At 49.8% G+C, this 22,920-nt stretch overlaps 2 protein-coding genes across 2 annotated transcripts in view; both read right to left on the bottom strand.

Annotated features, from left to right (window-relative positions):
• Positions 1–727: 727 nt before the first annotated feature.
• Positions 728–6,982, bottom strand: LOC144731743 (uncharacterized). Its single transcript, XM_078612950.1, has 5 exons — positions 6,766–6,982; positions 5,635–5,736; positions 3,897–3,974; positions 2,113–2,297; positions 728–999 (listed from the first exon to the last, which is right to left on the bottom strand). The coding sequence occupies exons 1-5, from the start codon at positions 6,971–6,973 to the stop codon at positions 961–963; spliced, it is 612 nt and encodes a 203-aa protein (XP_078469076.1). The 5' UTR covers positions 6,974–6,982; the 3' UTR covers positions 728–960.
• A 3,336-nt stretch (positions 6,983–10,318) lies between these two features.
• The window catches only part of LOC144731741 (uncharacterized), a 63,926-nt gene continuing 51,324 nt past the window's right edge, over positions 10,319–22,920 (bottom strand). The window contains exons 26-34 of the mRNA XM_078612949.1: positions 22,173–22,253; positions 21,393–21,446; positions 19,864–19,917; positions 19,198–19,260; positions 18,427–18,489; positions 17,121–17,237; positions 15,805–15,882; positions 13,955–14,008; positions 10,319–10,570 (exon numbers count right to left, since the gene is read on the bottom strand). Coding sequence (XP_078469075.1) covers positions 10,397–10,570; positions 13,955–14,008; positions 15,805–15,882; positions 17,121–17,237; positions 18,427–18,489; positions 19,198–19,260; positions 19,864–19,917; positions 21,393–21,446; positions 22,173–22,253 — 738 coding nt within the window. The 3' untranslated portion in view covers positions 10,319–10,396. The remainder of the gene's footprint in view (positions 10,571–13,954; positions 14,009–15,804; positions 15,883–17,120; positions 17,238–18,426; positions 18,490–19,197; positions 19,261–19,863; positions 19,918–21,392; positions 21,447–22,172; positions 22,254–22,920) is intronic.

Genomic DNA, 22,920 nt, shown 5'->3' with positions numbered 1-22,920 from the left:
AGGCAGGCTGCCGAGACGGACAACGGAGTTTCAGGCAGAGATCGGATACCAGAGGGGAGCGTTGTTCGGACGTGTTGTTGAACTTCTTCTGCGCCGTACGGAGCCAACCGTGCTCATCGGAGGTGCGGGGGGGGTGGACAACAAACCCAACACACACAAATCACTTGCAAAGAAATGAGTTTTCAATCTTTGAAGGAGTTTCCAATCGTCGTGTAACGCGGGGAAGAGCTCGGGTCGGAGATGAGATTCGGCCAGAGCGATCCACTACGGCTGCCTGTCAACTGTGCAATATCCGGCGATCTGGCAGAAGGAAGGAAGCAAAAGATAAGACAGAAAGATAGATGTTGTGGCATGAACAGCACTGGCCGGCAATGACCGTGACATGTCTTTCCAGTTTCACACGTAGGCTTTCGCGACCAATATCATCCATAAGAGGGTTTTTTGGGGTAGGTCGCGTGAATATGAATGTGTCGTGAAAACAGCCACCACTCGACACAGCCAATGATTAAGGTTTGTCACGTAAAGAGAAACATGCCAATTCACAACAATGTTTTGTTGTGGGTTTGCTCACCAACACACGGGTGTGCTGTACTAGTAACAAATTGTAATGTTCTGTTTACGTGACAAACCTTAATCATTGGCTGTGTCGGGTGGTGGCAGCTTTCACGACACATTTATATTTACGCGACCTAACCCAAAAAAACTCTATTATGAACAAGTCTTTCCGTTTACATTAAACAAAATAAATCTTTATTCCCGTGGTAAAATTACACTTCAATGTACGTGTCCTATAGCACCATTGGAATGTTGTATACTGACAAAAAATATATTGATATACACAGCCCATATATGCAAATATATATATAAATGTAAAACATTGACAACAATCTTACACCCATGCAGTAAGTGGTTATTGATGTTCTACAAGTAACAATTTCTCCGACATCATCTTCCAGGTCGTCATGGTGACAGACGTTCATCTTCTTCAAGTTGCACCACCTTAAAGACACGAGGGGAGAGATCCGTCAATAAATACTTTACGCGCGACGTTGACCGCCGCGCAAACGAAATACCCATTTCGAAAAGGGGCTTCGGAGTGGAAGTGGGTGACACCCGTCCGTTCCCTCTCTCTCTCTCTTTGAGAGCCATCGAATACTGTGCAGCGTGTGACAAGTTCAAATCGTAGCAGCGGTTTTCCCACGAAGGTGGCCGACAACGGCGTCACGTGTTAGGGGGCAATCGCAGAGCTCGGAGGGATGCCGGCTCGTCATGTGGCCTCCGTCCCGCTGGTCGGTGGTTTCTCCCCGCGGTTCTGAGTCGTCCCCTCCTCCCTCGCTCCCTCGGATAGCGAGCTAATCGACTTGCGTTGGCAGTGCGCTACAAGTTCAAACTATTATTATTCGCCAACCTTATTCGCATAGACATAACAACGAACGATTACGTACACTTAAAAATGCACAAAAAATTATAATAACAAATATACTATCGAATGCAATTTTTTAAAAATATTATCAATGATTCTCATTTACTGTCTGGGCGACTTTTGGTCAAGAAAGTGTAGGAAAGTGATAATCACAATTCCGACGGTGCGGCCTTCTGTTCCATAGGGGATGCAGAGGCTTCACTAACAATGCTGACGAGGGTGGTGTCAACGTGGGCGCGAGCTACCATGTTGAGTCATGTGAGTCACAACGACAAAGACAACACTGATGGTGACGGTGGCGGCGATGGTGACAACGATGATGATGATGACGATGATGATGACAATGATGATGATGACAATAATGATGACGATGATGATGACAATGATGATGACAATGATGATGACAATGATGATGACGACGATGATGACGATGATGATCACGATGACAACGATGTCGATGACAATAATGATTATGATGACGATGATGATGATGACAATGATGACGATGATGATGATGATGACAATGATGATGATGACGATGATGAAAATGATGATGACGACGATATGATGACAATAATTATGATGACAATGATGATGATGACGACAATAATGATGATGACGACGATGATAATGGGCTGCGGTGGGGCGGGGGGGGGGGGGGTCAGGAGTGTAGGGGTCCGGGGGCTGACCTCGTGCTGCTCGGTGCCGGGGGGCGAGCACCGATCTCGGCACTGCTGGCGACTGACGAAGCTGTTGCTGTTGCCGCCGCAGCCGCTGTAGATGAAGGGTCGGCACTGGCCCGACTCTCCGTGGTGGTACCAGCGCATTGTGTAGCGCGAGCAGCTGCCCTCCTCTAGGGGCAGCGAGCAGGGGTCTGACGAAACGAGACGAAGATCACCCGGAACAGCCTGAGAACGACGTTTGGGACGAGTGCCGTCAGCGAGCACGGCACACGTGGGGGGTGGGGGGGGGGTCAGCATCACGCCCGACCACTTTTATCTCCCGCGTGACGATGTTTACACGCAGCGCCAAGAACCCATTTGAGGCTGAGTCGATCTCGGAAAGGCCCAGGACCGGTTGGGAATGGCCCAGGTACGGTGACCGGTGCTGGTGGCCCTGGGCGGGAATCGAACTCGGGTCTCGTCCGGGTTCGTAGCGCAGCGAGCTAACCGCCGCACTGCCGCTCCCCACACACGCATGCTCGTCCGTGCGCGCACCACGATTAGGATACACACACGCAGCGACAACCGCACGGTGTGAACACGTGGCCTCACGCACGCGCATATAATCGCAATGATTTACGCACAGTCGCGTACACACAGGCACATCATATCCTGTGAGTGAGCGCCTGTTAAGGCCAGCATGGCACATGGGGGATGATGGGGTGGTTAGCACCACCCCAGGTCTCCTTTGTCTACCCAGTGATGATGTTTACACACCCACACCATATACTCATTTGAGGCTGAGTCGACCTGGGGCATGCCCAGGACCAATTTTCGACGTCGTTTGCGACCGATGTTAGCGGCGCCGCAGTGCGCCGACCGCGACCACGACCGGCGCTCCCCACATCGGCCGCGACGCGCCCCGCGCGGACACAGCCACAGCACGGACGCACGCGCGCTCCCGACAAGTCAACGAGCCGGAAGCTTCGGGCGAGGGGGGAGCAGTGTCGGTCAATACTGGGCTGTGTCTCTGTGCGGGGGGCACGCCGCCGCTGCAGCGTGGCGCACGTGGAAGTGGTTCCGTTGGCGTAATGTGTTTTTTCTAATCGGAGCCACGTGCCCAGAAAAATTCCCCGGCGTGCATTCATTCACGGCCAACGTTCATCGTCGTCGTCATCGTGAGTCATGTTCAATCCACTGCTGGATGTTGTCGCCCCCCCCCACAGCTACCACCATCTCTCACTATCAGCAAGCACGCAAACTGATTTCATCGCTCCATCTCCTTTGGCTCCGTTATTATTCTTGACCAGAGGTCGTCATCCCCTCTAGTAGCGACGCGTCCGGCCCAAGCCTGCTGATCACAAATCAAGAATCTTCATTCATCAACGAAGCATCCGATGAGCTGTGGACGTCAGTTCCAACACCAAATTGCGCATGCCACAGCCAAGTCAAAGTCGAGTCTCCCAGATCAAACGAGTGCGCATCATCGTCGTTGGAAATGTAATTTCAGGCAGAAGCCCGATGATGAATGCTGGTTGAAATCACCAGCGAAATGTCACCGTCAAAATTGTAAACACTGTGTGGTGGTGTAAACGATGTGCGGCGGCTGTGTCGGGTGTATGTGAGTATGCTGAACTTCTTTTGCACCGTACGTAGCCAATCGTGCCAATCAGAGGTGCGGGTGGAGGTTGGGTTTACGGCACATTTACGTTTACACGATGGAACCAGAAAACTTTTATCGTGAGCGTCAACTTTTGTCTGGACCAGATAACCTCTCAGAAACCCAGCCAGCCAGCCAGCCCGAACATTACCTCCTCCCACGTCGATCGACTCCCTCTTGCGTCTCCGAGGAGTCGGGGTTGTCTGGGTCTTCTTTTCCGCTTCGTAGTCTGCGGAGCAACAACAACAACAACAATGGGCGTCGTCGTATTGACAGGGCGATGATGCTCGCGGATCCCTTCGCCGGTGCGGTACTCGCAAGCCAACCGGCGCAGGGGAATCGCAAGAGTTACGAGGCTTACGTGAACCGCTCTGGAAGGACGGGGGTCAGCTTCAGGTGCTGACAGGACGGGCGTTTGAGTGAGACACGCGCGCGTTGCTCGACGGTTACAGACAGCTGTGCTGTAACATAGGCCAAAATCCTGAGGTGCAATAACGATAACAATAAGTAAAGATGCATTTTTGCTAAATCCGTCATTCATGCCCATTGCAGAACGCCGCAGACACGTTTGTGGAAGCGAGCGCAAGCTTTTGCACGGAAGGGCGCGGGGAAACCGTAGCCAGAACTCGCTGCCAACGATTGGCCAAGCTCCGATGTCCTATACCGAAGCGGTTGGCCAACTCCACGGGCGAATGTAAACACACGTGGGAGGAAGCCGGGGGTACCCAGAGAAAACCCACAGGGTGGGGGGGGGGGAGAACAGCCGAATCCCCTTACAGATGAAATCCAGATGAAAATTAACCCTTGTTGCTGGCCTGTAGTTGTACCCTGGCGAGCCACGAGATGGCGACCTCAAATGCCCAGCGGCTTTGTGATCTACCAACCCAATGAGCAATGCAGATGGCGTCGCCTGAGCTCAACATCGCTTCAATAATTCAGCTCGACGTCACGCGGATGTTGTTGCACGGCTGACATCTCACATCATCATAGATATGTTCTCACAGTCTCGTCATCTCCACGGTCGTCTGGCTTCATCCCTTCTTCCCCTTGTTACGCAACGATCACTCACGCATGCCTTCAATGGCCTGCCGCTCTCACAGTACTACCACCATCACCACCACCACCGTCTGATGTCAGGCCTTCCCCTTGGGTGCCGACCTTTGACCCGCCAGTCCAGTGCCCAACTCGTGGAGCTGCTCCCCTCCATCCTGCACACACGTCCCACTGAGTACAATCTGTTGCTTGGCTCTCCAACACACCGGTGTGCTGTACTAGTCACGAATTGGCATGTTCTGTTTACGTGACAAATCTAACTAATTGGCTGTGTCGGGTGGTGAGGAGCTTAACGACACATTCATATTGACGCGATCGAACCAGAAAAACACCTCTATTATGGATGATATTGGTCGCGAAAGCCTGCTGCTACGTGGTAACTTGAATGCGTGATTTAACCCAGGGCACCGCCACCACCCTTTCCTGGCGAGATAATTGTCCAATCATAAAGTTTTATTTAAAAAAAAAGTTGACTTCTCTCCCTCCGTCATCTGCAATGCTTCCTCACCACGTCCTTTTGAACGGTGCTAAGGCAACTGGAAAATAAGTTTTTGGCCTTCGAGTATTGATTCATGGTAAGTAAAGAGATTGCATGGCAGGGTCGGGTAAACAATTTGGAAGTGCGGAACATGGCTACACGGGGGAATCTTTGTCTTTCGTGGCGACGATAGCAGCGGTGGGAGCGATGGCGGGAATCCGGAACGCGGTTCCGGGAGGAACTGTGCGAGACGTGAAGCGATGATAAGACTTTGAAGAGGCCGGGTGTCGACTGTGCAACAGCTGAAGGGACCTGGCAGAGGGTAGGAGGCGGCGGCGCGAGTCACGTGACAACCCACCGTAATCCATGTCCGAGTCGTCCCAGCTGTCCTCTTCGACGAGCGTGTCCTCGTAGTCCAAATGCTTGTTGTCGTTGTTCGACAAAGGGCTTATGTTGTTCGCTGTGTTGAGAGCAAAGCCACACACACGCACACACGCGCACACAGTGTGCCATGAAGGCACGGCCGTACATATTAAATTATTCATGCATCACTATAATACATGTGTAGTGACGTCTATTGATTCACTATGGCGTCTGGCGCTACCTATTGGAAGAAGGGTGGTACTGTGCATAGAAGCGGGCCCTAGGGGGCGCGCTTCGGGTGACGGCCAGAGAGAGAGAGAGGGCACTTCAGGACATGGCAGTCTGGGTGACCCCGAGAGGGCACGTGACCAGGAGAGGGTAGCGAGGGGGGGCCAAGGGGTGGCGAGAGGGACACGTGACATGAGGCCCAGAACCTTCTAGTAAGATCTTGAAGAGGGCATGGCCAAGGGCGGAGCCCGGCCACGCTCAGGGGCATAAAAGGGAAGTCCCGAGCGACGATCCGGGCTGTCTCTGGGAATAGAACCCGCCGGGTGACGTCTTCGATCTTCGTGCACGGCATCGTGGGCCAGCCACGGTGTTAACTGACCTGGTCCGAGTGTGTAGTGACCCGTGGTGGTTACTACCATATAGAATCCCGTCGAGTCGTTATGTAGTTACCCGCGGTGGTCACCACCCTATGTCGTGATCACGTGAACGTTATATATAGTTACCCAGTTGTATTCAGAATAAACGTGCACCTCTGTGGAACCCACTACACATGTATCACTCTGCAATTATAATTGTACATGCACCGACTTGCGTGCACAATTTTACAAGAACCGCCATGCATGATTACACACGTACCACCCTGTACTTGCAATTCCACGTGTACAACACTGCATCCATGATTATGCAAGAACCACCGTATATGAAGCATTATACCTGCAACACCATACGTTAACTATTATATATGCATCGCCATACAGACACGATTATATATCCAACACCATACATGGACTATCATACACGCACCACCATACATGACCGATGATACATGCACCACCACACATGACCGATGTTACATGCACCACCACACATGTGCCACCATACAGGAACCACCACTTACCAATGGCGTCAATGTTGTCTCCTCGTGCAACAGCCACTGGAATAATGAGAATAATAAAACCACACACGGGCAGCATTCTCATTTGCGGCACAAAACGCAAAGGGCAGTGAAAAGTCGAAATGTCTCTGCGCTCAAACAAGCATTGGCAGTACACAGCTCCATAACAATGAGTCCAGTTTACCATGGGAGTCCAGTTTACCATGGACATCCAGTTTACCATGGACATCCAGTTTACCAGGGAAGCCTGTTTACCATGGACATCCAGTTTACCATGGACATCCAGTTTACCATGGGAGTCCAGTTTACCATGGACATCCAGTTTACCATGGACATCCAGTTTGCCATGGAAGCCTGTTTACCATGGACATCCAGTTTACCATGGACATCCAGTTTACCAGGGAAGTCCTGTTTACCATGGGCATCCAGTTTACCATGGACATCCAGTTTACCATGGAAGTCCAATTTACCATGGACATCTAATATTTGCCACATCCAATTTGCCATGGACATCCAGTTTACCATGGAAGTCCAGTTCACCATGGAAGTCCAGTTTACCATGGAAGTCCAGTTTACCATGGAAGTCCAGTTCACCATGGAAGTCCAGTTCACCATGGAAGTCCTGTTTACCATGGACATCCAGTTTACCATGGACGTCCAGATGACCAGGGCGGCGAAGTCCAGATTTCCCACCACTGATTTAGATTCACGTGCCATGAGAACGGACATCTGACGCCAGCGTGGAAGAGTAGGCCAACATCCCCTCTGCAGGGACTCTCACGCACTGCCTCCAGCGAGTGGAGGCTCTTCTCGTGGCAGCGGATTGCAAGGTAAATCGGCTCCAGTGATAAATGTCAGAGTTGCACCTTTACCTGTGCAAACGTTTACTCGGAATTTAATATTTTTTTGCCGTCAAATGTTTTGTTCAATATTGTTTTTTTTATGTTTACTGCAATGGTCCCCAAACTTGCTCGGAATTTGCTCAGAACTTATTCTCATAAAAGAAAAACCTGCACTGAGGGTTGTGTTCCGCTCACTCTCGTGCCCGCACGGAATTGACGGGAGAGTGAAATCGATCAATGACGTCAACAACAACGGCATCGACATCAACGACATCAACAACAGCAACCACCGTAGTGGAAGTCATTGCGATCGTGGCGATGACGCTCATCGTGAATCGCAGGGGGTGACGAAATGTGCTGGTGTCGATTCGTTGCGAATTAAGTGGTCTGACCACAGTGGATGATCGGCCGATTTAGTTTAAATTAAATCAATTAATGAGATGTGTTGTGTGTGCTGTGTGTGTGTTTCGTGTATGTGTGCCATGTGTTGTGTGTGCTGTGTGTGTGTTCCGTGTTTGCATGCCATGTGTTGTGTATGCTGTGTGTGTGTTGTGTGCGCTGTGTGTGTGCTGTGTGAGCTGTGTGAGCTGTGTGTGTGTGTGCTGTGTGTGCGTGTGTGTGCTGTGTGTGTGCTGTGTACGCTGTGTGTGTGTGTGTGTGCTGTGTGTGCGTGTGTGTGCTGTGTGTGTGCTGTGTACGCTGTGTGTGTGCTGTGTGAGCTGTGTGTGTGTGTGCTGTGTGTGCTGTGTGTGTGCTGTGTGTGAGCTGTGTGTGTGTGTGCTGTGTGTGCGTGTGTATGCTGTGTGTGTGCTGTGTGCGCTGTGTGTGTGCTGTGTGAGCTGTGTGTGTGTGTGCTGTGTGTGTGCTGTGTACGCTGTGTGTGCTGTGTGCTGTGTGTGCTGTGTGTGCTGTGTGTGTGCTGTGTGTGTGCTGTGCGTGCGTGCTGTGTGTGTGCTGTGTGTGCTGTGTGTGTGTGTGCTGTGTGTGCGTGTGTGTGCTGTGTGTGTGCTGTGTACGCTGTGTGTGTGCTGTGTACGCTGTGTGTGCTGTGTGCTGTGTGTGCTATGTGTGCTGTGTGTGTGCTGTGTGTGTGCTGTGCGTGCGTGCTGTGTGTGTGCTGTGTGAGCTGTGTGTGTGTGTGCTGTGTGTGCGTGTGTGTGCTGTGTGTGTGCTGTGTACGCTGTGTGTGTGCTGTGTACGCTGTGTGTGCTGTGTGTGTGCTGTGCGTGCGTGCTGTGTGTGAGCTGTGTGTGCTGTGTGCGCTGTGTGAGCGACAGGGGAACGGGAAGAGCGCCACTCACCTCCGCAAGCTGAAATCACAACAGAGAACAGAAGAAGAAGAATGGCGTCAACATTCAGGCAGATACCGTTTGTCGCGACCACGAGTCAGAGTGAACTCGTTACTCAGATGAGCGTTGGGGCCACGCTCATCTCCTGTCAATAGCCCCGTGCCAGCGGTGGAAATTCCACATTTCCATAGTGGGGAGATTCTCTAACATAGGACAACGCCAGATGGGTTCATGATGGTCCGAGTCAACTCCGAGATGACATCAACGGAGAAGATGGAGCGATGAGATCAGACGGTATGCAATGTGGGATTGTGACATCGTAGGATTGTGTGGGATGGTAAGCAACGGCTTGGGGCAGGCCTTCATCCAGCAGTGGATTGGCCAGTACTGACGATGATTATGATCATGATCATGACGATATGTACACAATTGGATTAAACGTGAACTTGGGTTCCACGACCGAGTGACGAGGCAGCAAGCCTTGGGAAGGTCGTGTGATGCACGGATACTATATGAGAACAAATAAAAAAACAACTCCAATGAAAACGTAGATCTATGGTTGAGCAGGAAAGGCTCTGCTGCCTTTGTGCGATAAAAGTGATGAGGAATCACACGCGGACGGAACACGCCACAGACAGAGACACGGAGAGAGAAGGCTCGCATGCTGGGAATCAAAAGGCCGTATTCACGCAATGAGCTTATTGTTTCTTGCTGATCACATTTAAATTGAAGCAATCTCCGAGTCTCTCTCGCCTCAGACGGGAGTCGGGCAACGCTCATCTCCGTTGCCGATGCGTGAAACCGGCGGTGGGAAATTCCACTTTGCTCGGTGGAAACCGCCGCTGACGATGTTCCAAACCGGTTACAAACATTTACCAAGTGCTTGGTGGGATTACGGGTGAACTTGGCGTTTTAAACGTGCTTGGTCATAGCCAACATGGCGTATTCCAGCTCAAATCGTTTTGATTTGATTTGCCGTTCGACAAACACCGCATGAAGGGCACAGAGATCATTTAGATAATGTTGATGTGATCTATCTCCACGTAATAAGCCACTTCGTTGAGCTATCATTTGTGGCCAGGTCGCTTCTGAAAAATAAGCTAATAAGCTCCGCTGGGCTTTACCTGGTAACATAAAAAATAGTTTAGTTCTATTTGTATATTTTGTGTAAGTGGTTTGTTTACCTTTCCTATACCTTTCACTCCCGTCGTGTTTGAATACAGTTTGTTGTTGTAACGTTCTGACCCGGTGCCCCTACTGGACATCTGTGAAAAAATGGCTTCAGAGCTCATCGGATTCCTCCGTCTAAATAAATATCGCGATTCTGAGAGAATGCGTTTTCACCTTCGCGTGGTGGGGACAAGAGGCCAATCTGAATTGACTTTGGGAAGTATTTCCTGATAGAATTTCTCCTCCCCCCCCATCTCCGTTTCATTACAGAGTGACGTCAGCAGCGGCGCACGGTTCACAAATAAACGTCAGCGGTGGGCCGACGGGATTTCATTAAAAAAAAAGCGAAAAACGGTCGCCCGCGATGCGATCGCCGCCCATCTTGAGACCCACGGTCACCGCCGCCTCTGCTGTCTTGCGAGCGGGCAAATGAATTCCGTGCGTCTGTCGACACTCACCGCAATGCTTGCCCATCTCCTGGCGAATAAAATCTCGAATTGCCAATTCCTGGGAGAAGAGAGACGAGAGAGAGAGAGAGAGAGGAGACAAGGGATTTATTATCAAATGCTGTCCGGATTCTTAAAAAAACGGGTGGAGCTGGTGTCACGGTTTAATGTTTTGTACAATTTTGGCTTTGTTCGCATGCCCTCCTCCTACGTTTCCCATCTCGTGTCGGCGAAATGAATCCCCTTTGCTCTGTCGTTGTTACAATGGGTTTTTGTTGTTGTTTTCCTGTGGGTTTAATATCTATAAACGAAACACAGCTCAAAGCGTAAATCCCCTCCTCTTGCTGAAACGGGCGTTGGGATGGTGCTCATCTCCACGGGAGTGGGGGAGTGGTGGGGGGCACGGGTGGCGTGGGTTACTCGGAACCTCCGGGATCGGTGTGCGGTGAGGTTCGCCACCCCGAGCCAGCGAGCCCACGCAGAGACGGTGTTACCATTCCGTCAGTGCCGTCTCGTTACGGCACGCATTCCGCGTTCGGATTTCCTGCCTCGTACACTCTCGTCCGTCTCGTTTTCACCGCCCGTCTCGTTTGTTGTACGTTGGGGCTTCTTTGGGCGTCTGACTGTGCGCCAATCGATCTTCCTGTCTATGTCTGGATCGTCGATATTTATATCCGCCTCACTCGTGTCGGTCTGGCTTTTGTTGGCTTCTTTGACTGGTGTCAATTCAAAGTTCTGCGGCTTAGCCGCTCGCAAATGACACCCATCAAGATATCCATCCGTGCAACCCTCGGGCAACACTTCACCATCATTTGACACGTTCTCATCTGCATGGCTGTGTGTGCGCGCTCCGCTTTAATATGCGAAGTTAACATTTTAAGGTCACGCGTCTGCAACAGAGCGGAAGACATCCCGCAACGCGGACCGTCACACAAAATAAACATCTCTTTTTTTATTGCGAGACAGCAACCTTCCACCGGATTGACGGTCAGCAGCATGCTGGACTTGTAACCCAGAAGTCGCCGGGTTCAATCTCCCGGCGCGGCAGATTAAGCGATGGCACACGTTTCTTAAAACCGCCCACCTCACCCCTCCCGCCTCTGTCCACCCAGTGGTGTTCGCTTTTAAGTTACGTCGCTTGTGGTGGGGGCCACCTCTTCCAAGACATCCCTGGCCAGCGTGAAAGAGTAGGCCAAATATCCTTTCGAGGCTGGCCTCTGGAGCTCTCTCAAATAATCAGAGGCCCTTCTGCCAACAGTGCTGCGAGCAAAAAAAATATATAGCTGGGCTGCACTTTTAACTTTACCTTGCAATCATGAAAACACATCGGCCTGGTTCAACAAACGAGTCGAACGAGCGTCAGTTTTGGTGGCCATAAGCCATCGGTTGAAATTCCACATTCTTTTAGCGATGGCCAGGCTCGATGAAGGATGACCGCTGTTGACTTTCTCCAGAGTGGTGGAAATCCCATTTGATCAAGTCAAGAGGCAAGAATGATGCCTGCATGTACGTTGAACTTCTTTCGCACCGTACGTAGCCAACCGTGCTAACCGGAGGTGCGGATGGATGAAGATGATTGGCTGAGCTGAGTCGACCCAAGGCCGGGATTTGGATCTTGTGACCTTTCCATGGCGAGTTGAGTGCCCTAACCGCAGAGCCACCGGGTAGAGTTTCCCCCTGTCTGGGTTGGACCCGGACAGTTGCTAGGGAATCGGCATCTTCGTTCGGGTGGCATCAGGAACTGATTTGTACCAAGATCTGCTGGCGGTATTGTTTTGCCGCACAGTTTTCGGAAAAGACTGAGTGCTGACTGAGAGACATGTCCCGGGTTTGGTTTGCGGAGAAGGTTGGCAAGCGTGGCACCAAGCCAGATGAACCACTGCTGCTAGGCCATCAACGAGTCAGCCGCACGGCGGTCCAATAAGCTTGCCAACCTTCTCGTGGGTCACAATGCTATTCAAGAATTATGATTTTGTTGTGTCTGAGTTTTAGCCATCTAATTTTTATCGTTAATATATTTTTATTCTCTCTCTCTCTCTATTGTTTGCACAATTTAATTGAATTCGCTCGGAACAGCTGTAATATTGGAATATAAATTTGAAAATATTTTGCACAAATTGTAAACCACTGATTCACAGGCACACGCACGACTCAATGCACGTAGTGTATGCGTAATCACGAGCTTGGCAATGTAGCTGCATTCAACCAGTTGGTGCGTCTTTGCGTGCCTCACAATTACGACCCGGGGGAAAACTTGACACCTTGTTTCATAAACAAATACCACTGGGAGTAGTCACACAGGTCAAATTAATGTCAATGTTCGTTCATTGTCTAGCTGATTAAATATCTCCCGCGCAGACGAAAAGGTCACCACCGGCAGTGCTAATTTAAGATAGACTTTTAGTCGCGGTTTACTCAACGGCTACCTGTGGAATGTTGGACAAGTCTCGAGTCTGTGGACGAGGTCAATAGCATTTAGTCATTCATCAGCCCACCGGTGTGTTGTGGGTTCTGTGGGTTTACTAATTGGCACGATTGTGTTTACGTGACAAACCTTACTTATTGGCGGTGTCGGGTGGTGGGGGGTCAACGACACATTTAAAATAAAAATCCTTTATTATGAATTACATTGGTTGCAAAAGCCTACGTGTTAAACTGACCATTTATTTATTATCAGGTTGACTCAGCCCATCGTCCTCCCTTCAGCGTCCACATAAAGTGAGTAACACTTTTGGTAAGAAGTCAGCAGAGGGTTGGAATACGGAGGGAGACAAATTGCCCCCCCCCCCCCCACACAGGAATGTGGAATTTTCAAAATTGGCTCGGAACCTCCCACATTAACATTGATTCAAATGTGAATTTTTATTTTTATCATTAAAGTCTTACACCAAGTGACTTTTTACTTATTTTTACCAGGTAAGGTCCCACTGAACTCATTTTCAGAAGCGACCTGACCTATCATTGTGTGGAAAATTTATATCAGCCAAAAGCACGTTTCTAAATGTGGACGGAAAACCCAGAGGACTTGGAGAAAAATGAACATAGCTAACTTCATTGAACTATATTTGTATTTTAACAGGTAAGACCCACTGAGCAATATATAGCTCTTTTTCAGAAGCGACCTGGACACAAATGATAGCCCAACGAAGTGTCTTATCATATGGAAATGTACAGCAGCCGAATAATCTAAATGCACACTTCTAAATGTGGAGGTAAAAACCGGAGGACCCGGAGAAACATCCATGCAACCACTGGGAGAACATGCAAACTCCCAATATGCAGCAGGCGTCAGGGTCGGGATCGAACCGACGATCTCCCGTATACCAGGCGAGGTAGTTTACATCTCGCCACCGTGATACACATCTCGTCACCGTGATACATTATGAAGCTTTAGGCCTGAAGCCTTGGGTCTATCCTAGTTGGCAGCCCAGACATGAGCACTCACGTTGAGCCCAGCGTCACCCTTGTCCCCCTTCGAGCCGTCCACTCCAAAATCTCCCTGCAAACGGCCACAATTCTCAGGGTTAAAATAGTGAAGTGACGGAGTGACAAAACACAAAATGGACTTGGATTTATAAGGCAATATTACCACGCAACTTTTTATTTACCAGGTTAGGCCCCTTGAGCTATTAAGCTCTTTTTCACAAGTGACCTTAGTCACAAATGAAAGCTCAACAAAGTGGCCTTATCATGTGGAAACGCATAGACGCCAAATACTCTAATACTGTGGTGCAGCAGTTTGCACACAAAGCTGAGCACCTGAGTTTGACTTTCTGCAACGGCTAACCAAATATAAGAGGTGAGGGGAAATCTGAACTGGTCCTGGAACCCTCGTCGCTAACCCACGCTGGCGATCGCCACTAAGCGACGGTGACGTCACCGCTGTGCTTGTGCCAGGCTAAGTGCACTTTGAGGCCACGTGAAGTGTCAATGACTCGCTGACATGAGGTCAACAGACAGACCCAGGTGCTGTACGTTAACCGAGATGCCTGGCAGATGTGTAATAACAGCCACAGAGGGTTCACGTGGGGATTGGCTTGCCGGTCCTGCTTGTAGCCAATAAGGGTTGAGATAGGGACCATGGCCCATGCGTCATCATGACAGGCCATCAGGGGGATGGGCTTAGCCATTCGGGGCCCCAGCTAATGGGGAGCCGGATGAGGGGCGTGGTCCCGGGATTGACAGGGAACCATCGAGAATGGTCGGAGCTGTCCATGGATGATTGGCTGGGGGAACCACGTGACGAAGGTGTTAAGAGCGAGGGGAGGAGAACGATCGTGAGCAGACTGGAGCAGGAGGAGAGCAAGGTCACGCGCGGACGGGGCCGGGGGTTGCCACGTGCGCGGTGGGGACTTAGTGCGTGGTCTGTCCTCTCTCCGTTGTCTGCCAGCAACGGAGAGTGAGTGAGCAAGGTGTATCGTGAAGTGAAAATAAAAAGGACCGATTCCGAAGCCGTCTCCTGAAGGATTATTACAAATGTACAAAAAGCGTGTTCCCCACTGTGCCACCTTGCTGTGTTTTAGCCGCCTAGCATTCCACCCAATATTTTCAGTATCGCCTTTCTTCCCACCACTACCAGCCTCCCACACAGTAGCCGATCTGGACACCACTGGTACCAGTCATCGGCGATTCCAATCTGCTCCAAATCCTCCTATAACACATCAGTCCATCTATATTCTGGCCTGTTCCGCACCCGTTTAGCCCCTCTACCTGGTGGGGAATGCGGGCTACAAGACCCAGGCAATGCAGCCTTGCTTGCCGGAGGAGCTCACTGATAATGGGGACTGTGTCCAGATTTTTTAAGGATATTTCAAAGCATTGGCAAGGGCAGTATTGTACGGTTAAAAAACGCCAACGACCAACATGGCATGGAGAGGTCTTCATTCAGATACGAATTTACAAAGCTCTGCAAATAATTGTTTTTATTTCCTCGAGAATTTAAAGAAAACTCAAGTCTTCTCGCTAAAGCCGCAGGTTCGTGGCTGCTATATCTAAATTCTGACATCAAGTTGGTAAAACGCGTCAGACACCTTGGCGTTGCCATTGACCAAGAGTTCCCGTTCGCCTTCCACATCTCTCAACTCCGTAGAGGCTCCCTCTTGAGCCCCTGCAACACCTTTCACATTGTCCCTTGCTCATCTCATCTGCCGTCGAGACCCTTATTTATTGCTACACCACATCTCGACTCGATTGCTCGAACTGTTCCTACTGCTGCTGATGAGGACAATGATGATGATGATGATGGAAGTCATGATGACAAGGATGATGACGGTGGTGGTAAGATGTTGTACTTACAGGGTCTCCCCTCTCACCAGGAACTCCAGGGACACCACGAGGGCCACTAATCCCCTGTCCAGCCGGACCCCGATCACCCTACACACACACAAAGACAAAGAACACCCATATTGACAGATATATGGTTGGGGGCAAGTGCTTTTAGCGAGCACTTGTGAAGGCCGGCACGGCACACTAGGGGGTGGTGCGGCCAATACCACGTCTCACCACCTCGGTCGATGTTTACACACCGCACCAGACACTCATTTAAGGCTGAGTTGAGCTAGGGGAGGTTCAGAACCGATGTAGATATTCCCAACTGATGTTAGTTGTGAGTGGGAATTGAGGAAACATAAAAGCCCTCATTAATACTGGAGTTAAAGTTGTGATTTTGGGAGTGAACGAAAACTGTGTGCTCTGCAAATTCTAAATGATTCTTATTAATATCCATATTTTTAAAGTTTTGGGTTCGGCCACCAAAGTAGTCTTTCACACCAAGATTCTTGTCATGTATCCCTCCACAAACCCGACAAGATTGTCACGTTTACAAAGATGTCATTTATACGCGACCAATGTGTCAGAGATTGAGTGAGGTGCATCAGCTGGCTCTGCATTAGCTGACTCCTAAATACCCGCAGTGCTTTTACCAGTCGGCTACTGCAGAGTCATCTGATGCAACCTCACTCGGTGTCCACCACCTGAAGAAGCTCAACGCTGTTTGAGAGACACGTAGTCGCATCGCTGGCGGCGAGATGTTAACTACCTCGCCAGGTATGCGCGAGTTCGTGGATTCGATCCCGACCCTGACGCCCATATATTTTGAGTTTGCATATTCTACCCGTGGTCGCATGGATTTTTCTCAGGGTCCTCGGGATTTTCCCCTCCACATTTAAAAACAAGTGTTTAGAGTATTTGGTCGTGATACATTTCCACGTGATAAGCCACTTCGTTGAGCTATCATGTGTGGCCAGGTCGCTTCTGAAAAATAGCTCCATAGCTCAGTGGGCCTTGAACTGGTGGTTTGGTGGTAAATCTAATCAGGAAAGTTCTTACGTCACCAGCGAGGAGCATGCCTTTTAAAAATTAATTCAACACCCTGGCCCACTGTGAAAAAAGAACATGTTTGGAAATGTGACAATCTTGTTGGGTGGTGGGCATAAAACTACCGCCACGCAGCCGAACCAAAAATTATTGCATTGTCCACAAAAACCTACATTTTTAACTACTGCCATTATTATCTCATGACATGGCGCCGACTGTACGATTGGGATAAGATTATGGAAAGAAATGGCTTGCTGCTGCTGATGATGATGTCACTGTGCGTTGGGGCTTATTACCTTCTGGCCTTGAATGCCTTCAAGGCCACGGAGCCCAGGAGGCCCAGGAGGGCCAGATGGGCCAGTTTGTCCCTCCGAACCCTTTGGCCCAGGTGCCCCGGACATGCCGATGATACCCTGGCGATCAGAAACAATATAACATACAAAACTAAGACAAAGATCCCCCTGCATAGCCTTCAGAATGTTGGGATTAAGTGCTGTTAGTGAGCAACTATGAAGGCCGGCAAGGCACACGAGGGGGTGGGTGGCCAGCACCATGCCCGGCCGCCTTTGTCTCCCGAGTGACGACGTTTACACACCGCACCAGGTACTCATTTGAGGCTGAGTCGACTTAGGGGAGGCCCAGGATCGGTTCAGATAATCGTCACCGGTGTTAGCCGTGAGCGGGAATCGAACTCGGGTCATCGGGTTCGTAGCGCAGCACGCTAACGACTACACTACTGCTCCCCACATAGCATATGCGAGCATAAACACAGCACCTTACACGCCTGGACATGTGGCCTCTGTATAACCACTGGTTACCATGTGGGGCAGCGGGGATAATGTGATAAGCCAAGCCCGTTGCTGTACTGCACTTCTATGCTCCCAACGTTCATCAGCAGGCACTGACCAGCATGGTGAAGTATGGTCAAATAACTCCTGTGATCCATGCGGCACGAGGAGGCCCTCACCCACAAGTAGATGGATCCTGCAGTGGACTCTAAACTGGGCAAATCACTCAATTTCTGTAAATCTCAGTCTTTCCTGAAGGAGGATGCTTTCCGAAACGTCCGGATCTTCCTTTTCTCTGAGTGCTACTCACTGCCCCTGTCCTCCATGTACGACCAGGCCTATAACAACCCTTATCACTACCCCAACCCCCATCACCACCCCTATCACTACCCCCACCCCCATGACTACCCCAACCCCCATCACCACCCCTATCACTACCCCCACCCCCATGACTACCCCAACCCCCATCACTGCCCCAACCTCTCCTTAACCACTCCCCCCCCCCCCCCCCCCGTTCGCCTCACCGTCACCATAGCCACGCCAACACTGTGAATAACGCCACTCGTTAATGTCAACCACTGTCAGCTAATGTACAATGCTATAATTATTCTAAAACACCTTGAGGCGAGGTGCTTTATAAATCTATGCAAGATAGGACGAGCTCGCCCACGTGTTTTCGGGTTGCACCAAACGTAGGTGTTCGACATTTCACTCCACGAAAACCTCGGCAGAAGAAAGTTCTGTTGATGTTGTCGTTATTATTGTTAACCATGAATATTGTATTTGGTCATTTTACAGGACAAAGGATATTTACACGGTCGCCCTTTTCTCCACGATCGCCCTGCGACCCTTGTGCCCCGTCGCGGCCGCGGTCTCCCTGGAAGGCAGAAAGGAAAAGCAAGTACATTTAGGAGGATTTGAGATATCGTCTTCGGGAATAGGTGAAGGTAACCCAAAACTAGTACCCAAATGCTTCGTGTTAAATTTTTTACAACATTTTTATTTTGGCTTTAGAAAATAATATTCCAATTGTGCTGTTAGGTCATGAGGTGAAGGAAATTTAATTTGGAAATCCGCAGCGAGCAGTGCATCACCCTGTGTTGTGGAGTGGGCATGCAATGTTGAAATTAGTCCAGAGTTTGCTTGCTTAAAACCAAATGCTGATTATTCACATGAGGGTCATGCCTTTTAATTATCTGCAAACTGTTGTTCGTCAAACTGAAATTGTTGTTGAGTTGGGATGAAAGAAAATTAAGTTGGAACAAAACAACAATAATAATTAGATATTTTTTTTGTGGAGTCATTAGTGGCCAGACTGAAAACATCAACTTTGAGAACCTGGTTCAATCACCGGTGGCTAAAACCTGGAGTCAAACCAAGGGTCTTGGCGGAGATGATCCGTAAGCCATAATGTTTCTTTCTTACGTATTATCATATTCGTATTATTCTTAGTCCTGTTAAAATAAACATAAAAAATTGATATTCGGTCGGTCACCTTGTTTGGCCAAACATACTGTAAAATACGGCATTTGATTTCGCTAGATAATAGAATCGCGTCTTGTAGAATTTAAAACAGAATTTTTACCTTCGCTCCCGGCAATCCTTCCAACCCGGGCTGTCCAGAAGCTCCAGGGATTCCCGATTCCCCCTTTCCGAAAAACACAACACAAACAAATGAATGAATAAAGGAATATAAATGTAATCAACTCGTTCATACGAACGACAATTAGGCACCTCTCCCGCAGCGCCAGAAGGCGTGTGCCTTCACGCTCCACTAAGACTCATTCACTCCACTGCAATAATCCGATAAGTCTAATACACGTTTACCTTCTGACCAGGGTAAGGCCGAAATGCCGGTCCACCTACCTCGTACCGATGGGCTTACATCACCCAAGAGAGGAGGGGGGCTGCTTCATGTTTTGCATAATATAGTTGCTTTGCCGAAGTCACTCATCCAATATATTTACAAATCTACTATCTCAAGGACAAATTTCATTAACAAAAAGTTATGGAGACAAAATAAAAAAAAAAATTGTGCAGTCATTGATCGCTGTGAGTTGAGACCATCATCTCGCCGCACTCGAGACGCCGGTTTAATCATGCGCGGCTCAACGCCGGATTCAAACCCAGCATCTCAATGGTTCCGGCATTTCTGAGTAGTGCTTCGACACGCCATTATGAAACCCCCGAGTCACCAGGCCAACAAAAACACTCGACATTTAATTCAGGAGATTTCACAAAACGGTCATACCCTGTCGGCACGTGGTCCAGGGAGTCCCATCCTCCCAGGAAGGCCCGAGTTGCCCTAGGAGAACAAAACAGAGTTCGTTCAAGACCAACAGAGGAGGGTTTGTTTAATGTGCTATGCACATAAAAGCCCAAAACCTCACTAATTTTATACACTTATATTTCTACTGAGGCAGCGTTGTTCACAAGTGTTTGGAGTTGTTAACAGACGGTTTGCGTTCTTTAAAAAAATACAGAGCCATTTAGAAAATGGAATTCCCCGAGGTGCACTGTTAATTAACGATAATAATATACTCAGTTTTATGAAGCGCCTTTCAAATTGGTAATGTCAACAAATCATTCGGCGATGCCGCTGCGTTATGGCAGTGGTGCACAGTCACAGTGAACAAAACTCAACCCCTTCGTCAATAACACCACCTCCGTGTAATTAAGTCTCATTCTTCTTGTCGGACGGCTGCTGATGTCGCTGCAAAGCAACAGCGACAACTTCGCATTCAGGTGGTCAACCCAAACAACTGCCTAAGGAGCAGCGGAGTGCAGCGACGCCGTGACGTCTCCTTCGCATTCGGGGATCGGGGAATCGCGTCGTCACACGCCTTTCCGGTCTCTGTTCTGGATGACCACAAGTCGCACACGACTGGAGAGTTTTTTTAAATTTTATTTTCCATTTGCGCATCGGGTGTCCGCATCTGCCATGGTTTGTGCAGTGGATGCGATTTAGGGTGGACGACGAACTTCGTGGAAGATCGACCCCACAGAGATGTTCTGCGCTGGGTCTTTCACAACAAGGGGTTTATTGAGTTCTTTTGGACTCCATTCCGCTCTCCTGACTTTCATCGGGGTTAAATGTGCAAGTACGCAATAGGCAACGTGTTTGGAAATTGCCCTCTGCCATGAAGTAGAGCCACTGCCCAAAACGTAGCCTATTTACTAATTACTTACTTTCATGGCAGTGTTCGATTATAATGTACATTTTTTTATATTGATAAGAAAAAATGTGGTCACTGATTTTATACTATTCGGTTGAAAGTTGTATGTTTTTTTTTAGTTTCAGCTCTCACCGTTATCTATGGATTATAAGACGCACTTTTTAAAATGTTTAAGTTGTGGGGTGTGTCTCATCGTCTGGTAGGTATCAGTTATAATATTCATCAGCATGATCACCATCAGCATCATGAAAAGTATCTTGATCACCTTCATCAATAACAAAATCATCATCATCACCATAATATTTTTTTGCAAATTCATTAAATAGGTACCACATCATGAGAAAACAATGGCGGTTGTCATAAGGATGTTATATTCCCTGCCATAAGAATGGGGAATTTCTGGCTCAGGACTGACTTTCTAAGTATTTGCTGCCATTTGCAAGGGGCACACCCCAGTCTCGATTATGACTTTTCAAATTATGACAATAAGGGAATGATCTATTTAGGGGGCGCGTAAAATATTCCCCATAATGCCGTGCTGAAGATTCCTAAAGATGACGAAAAACAGCTACGATGCATTGAGGAGCCTTCGCCCAATACTAACCTTGTCGCCTTTAACTCCATCATCGCCACATTTCCCCTTCACGCCCATGAGGCCCTAGGAAGAGACAAGCGACACAGAGCGTGCAGCCGTCACGTAGAAGCCAGAGCGAATTCACGTACAGGAGCTTGTCCTTGAGATACTGGTCTCATCCAGCGGCGGCAAGGGTGCCCTGGCATAACCGGCAGATCACAGCTGGTGGCGTCGATGTCACCGAGCATCGCCATCGCTTCCTTCCTTCTGCCAGATCCCGTAATTGCTGCACGTGTCGATGCCCGACCACCAAGGTCTGCTGTCAGAAGTCTCATCAGCACAGCTGTTGCTATGTTGCATGTACGGACATTGAACTTCTTTTGCACTATACGTCGCCAACCGTGCTAATTGGAGGTGTGGGGGGAGGGAGGACAACAAACTAAACTAATTAAGAAATGAGTTTTCAATATCGTTAGTTCCTTCCCTTGTTACACGATTGACATATCCTCCAAGGATAATTCTTATGGGAGGCATCCCACCATGTGGATTTAGGTCTTTCTCTTGGGGTCGCCAGTTCTCCTGCGGCATCCTGAACGGGAGCGGCCGAGGTTATCGCACCCGCTGGGGGCGCGCGCACGCACGCACACGCACGCACACATGCACACACGCACATGCGCACACGCGCACACACGCGCGCACCCACGGCGCCCCACACTCCGAAAACCACCCGAGTTGCTGTCACCAAGAGCCAGGGCTTCTTTGTCGCAACGCGCCTCCGGCACCTCGCCGACGAGCCTCGCGCGTACTCACCACGTCGCCCTTTGGGCCACGGAAGCCTCGCTCCCCCTTGTCCCCTTTCGTTCCGTTGATGCCGTACTTCCCGTCCTCTCCCTGAGGAAGTAAAGAGGTCAAAGGGGCAGCCCCGCAAGTGCCCGCTCACGTCACTGCTGTCTCGCGAGCCCCGCTGAAGGGGAGCATCTAGGCCTGCTGCTCCACGCCCGCCTGGCACCGCACCCTTCGCGAAAAACTACGAATAAAAACAGGTCCAGGGGCAGCCCTGCAATTGCTTGCTCACTCCACTGCTGGCGGAAGGGTACCCCACAAGGTCAAAACCGGGAGATCATCACGGCCAGTGGCGTTGAAGTCACCGTGCCTCGCCATCGCTTCCTTCCCTCTGCCAGGTCCTGCGATTGCTTCACACGTGCCATGCCTAACACTCCACTGTTTAGGGAGCTCCCTCTAGAGAGTATTTTTTTGGCCTACTCTTCCACTCTGGCCAGACGTTTTGGAAGAGGATCAGGGGGGAGGGGTGGGGGAGGGGTGGGCGGGTGGTACCCAAAATTCGCTCGCATATCACTCGCCACTGATGTCAGCCGTCGCTGGAAAATGAAATCGAGTGGCTGGGTTCAATGGCGCAGTGGACTCACTCCACCGTGCGGTTAGCATCAAAGTGACGGCGATTCGCTGTTCAGATGACCACGGGAGGTGGTGATGATCTCAGCTGGTGTCAGTTGGTGGAAATTCGACATTGCTACGTCGGGGGCGAGTTTATCCATAG

The sequence above is a fragment of the Lampetra planeri genome, chromosome 40 (genome assembly GCF_965212315.1).
Source record: "Lampetra planeri chromosome 40, kcLamPlan1.2.h2, whole genome shotgun sequence".
In the NCBI taxonomy this organism is placed as follows: Eukaryota; Metazoa; Chordata; class Hyperoartia; order Petromyzontiformes; family Petromyzontidae; genus Lampetra; species Lampetra planeri.
Note: the sequence above shows the minus strand (reverse complement) of the source record. Positions and strands in the feature narration are given on the sequence as shown.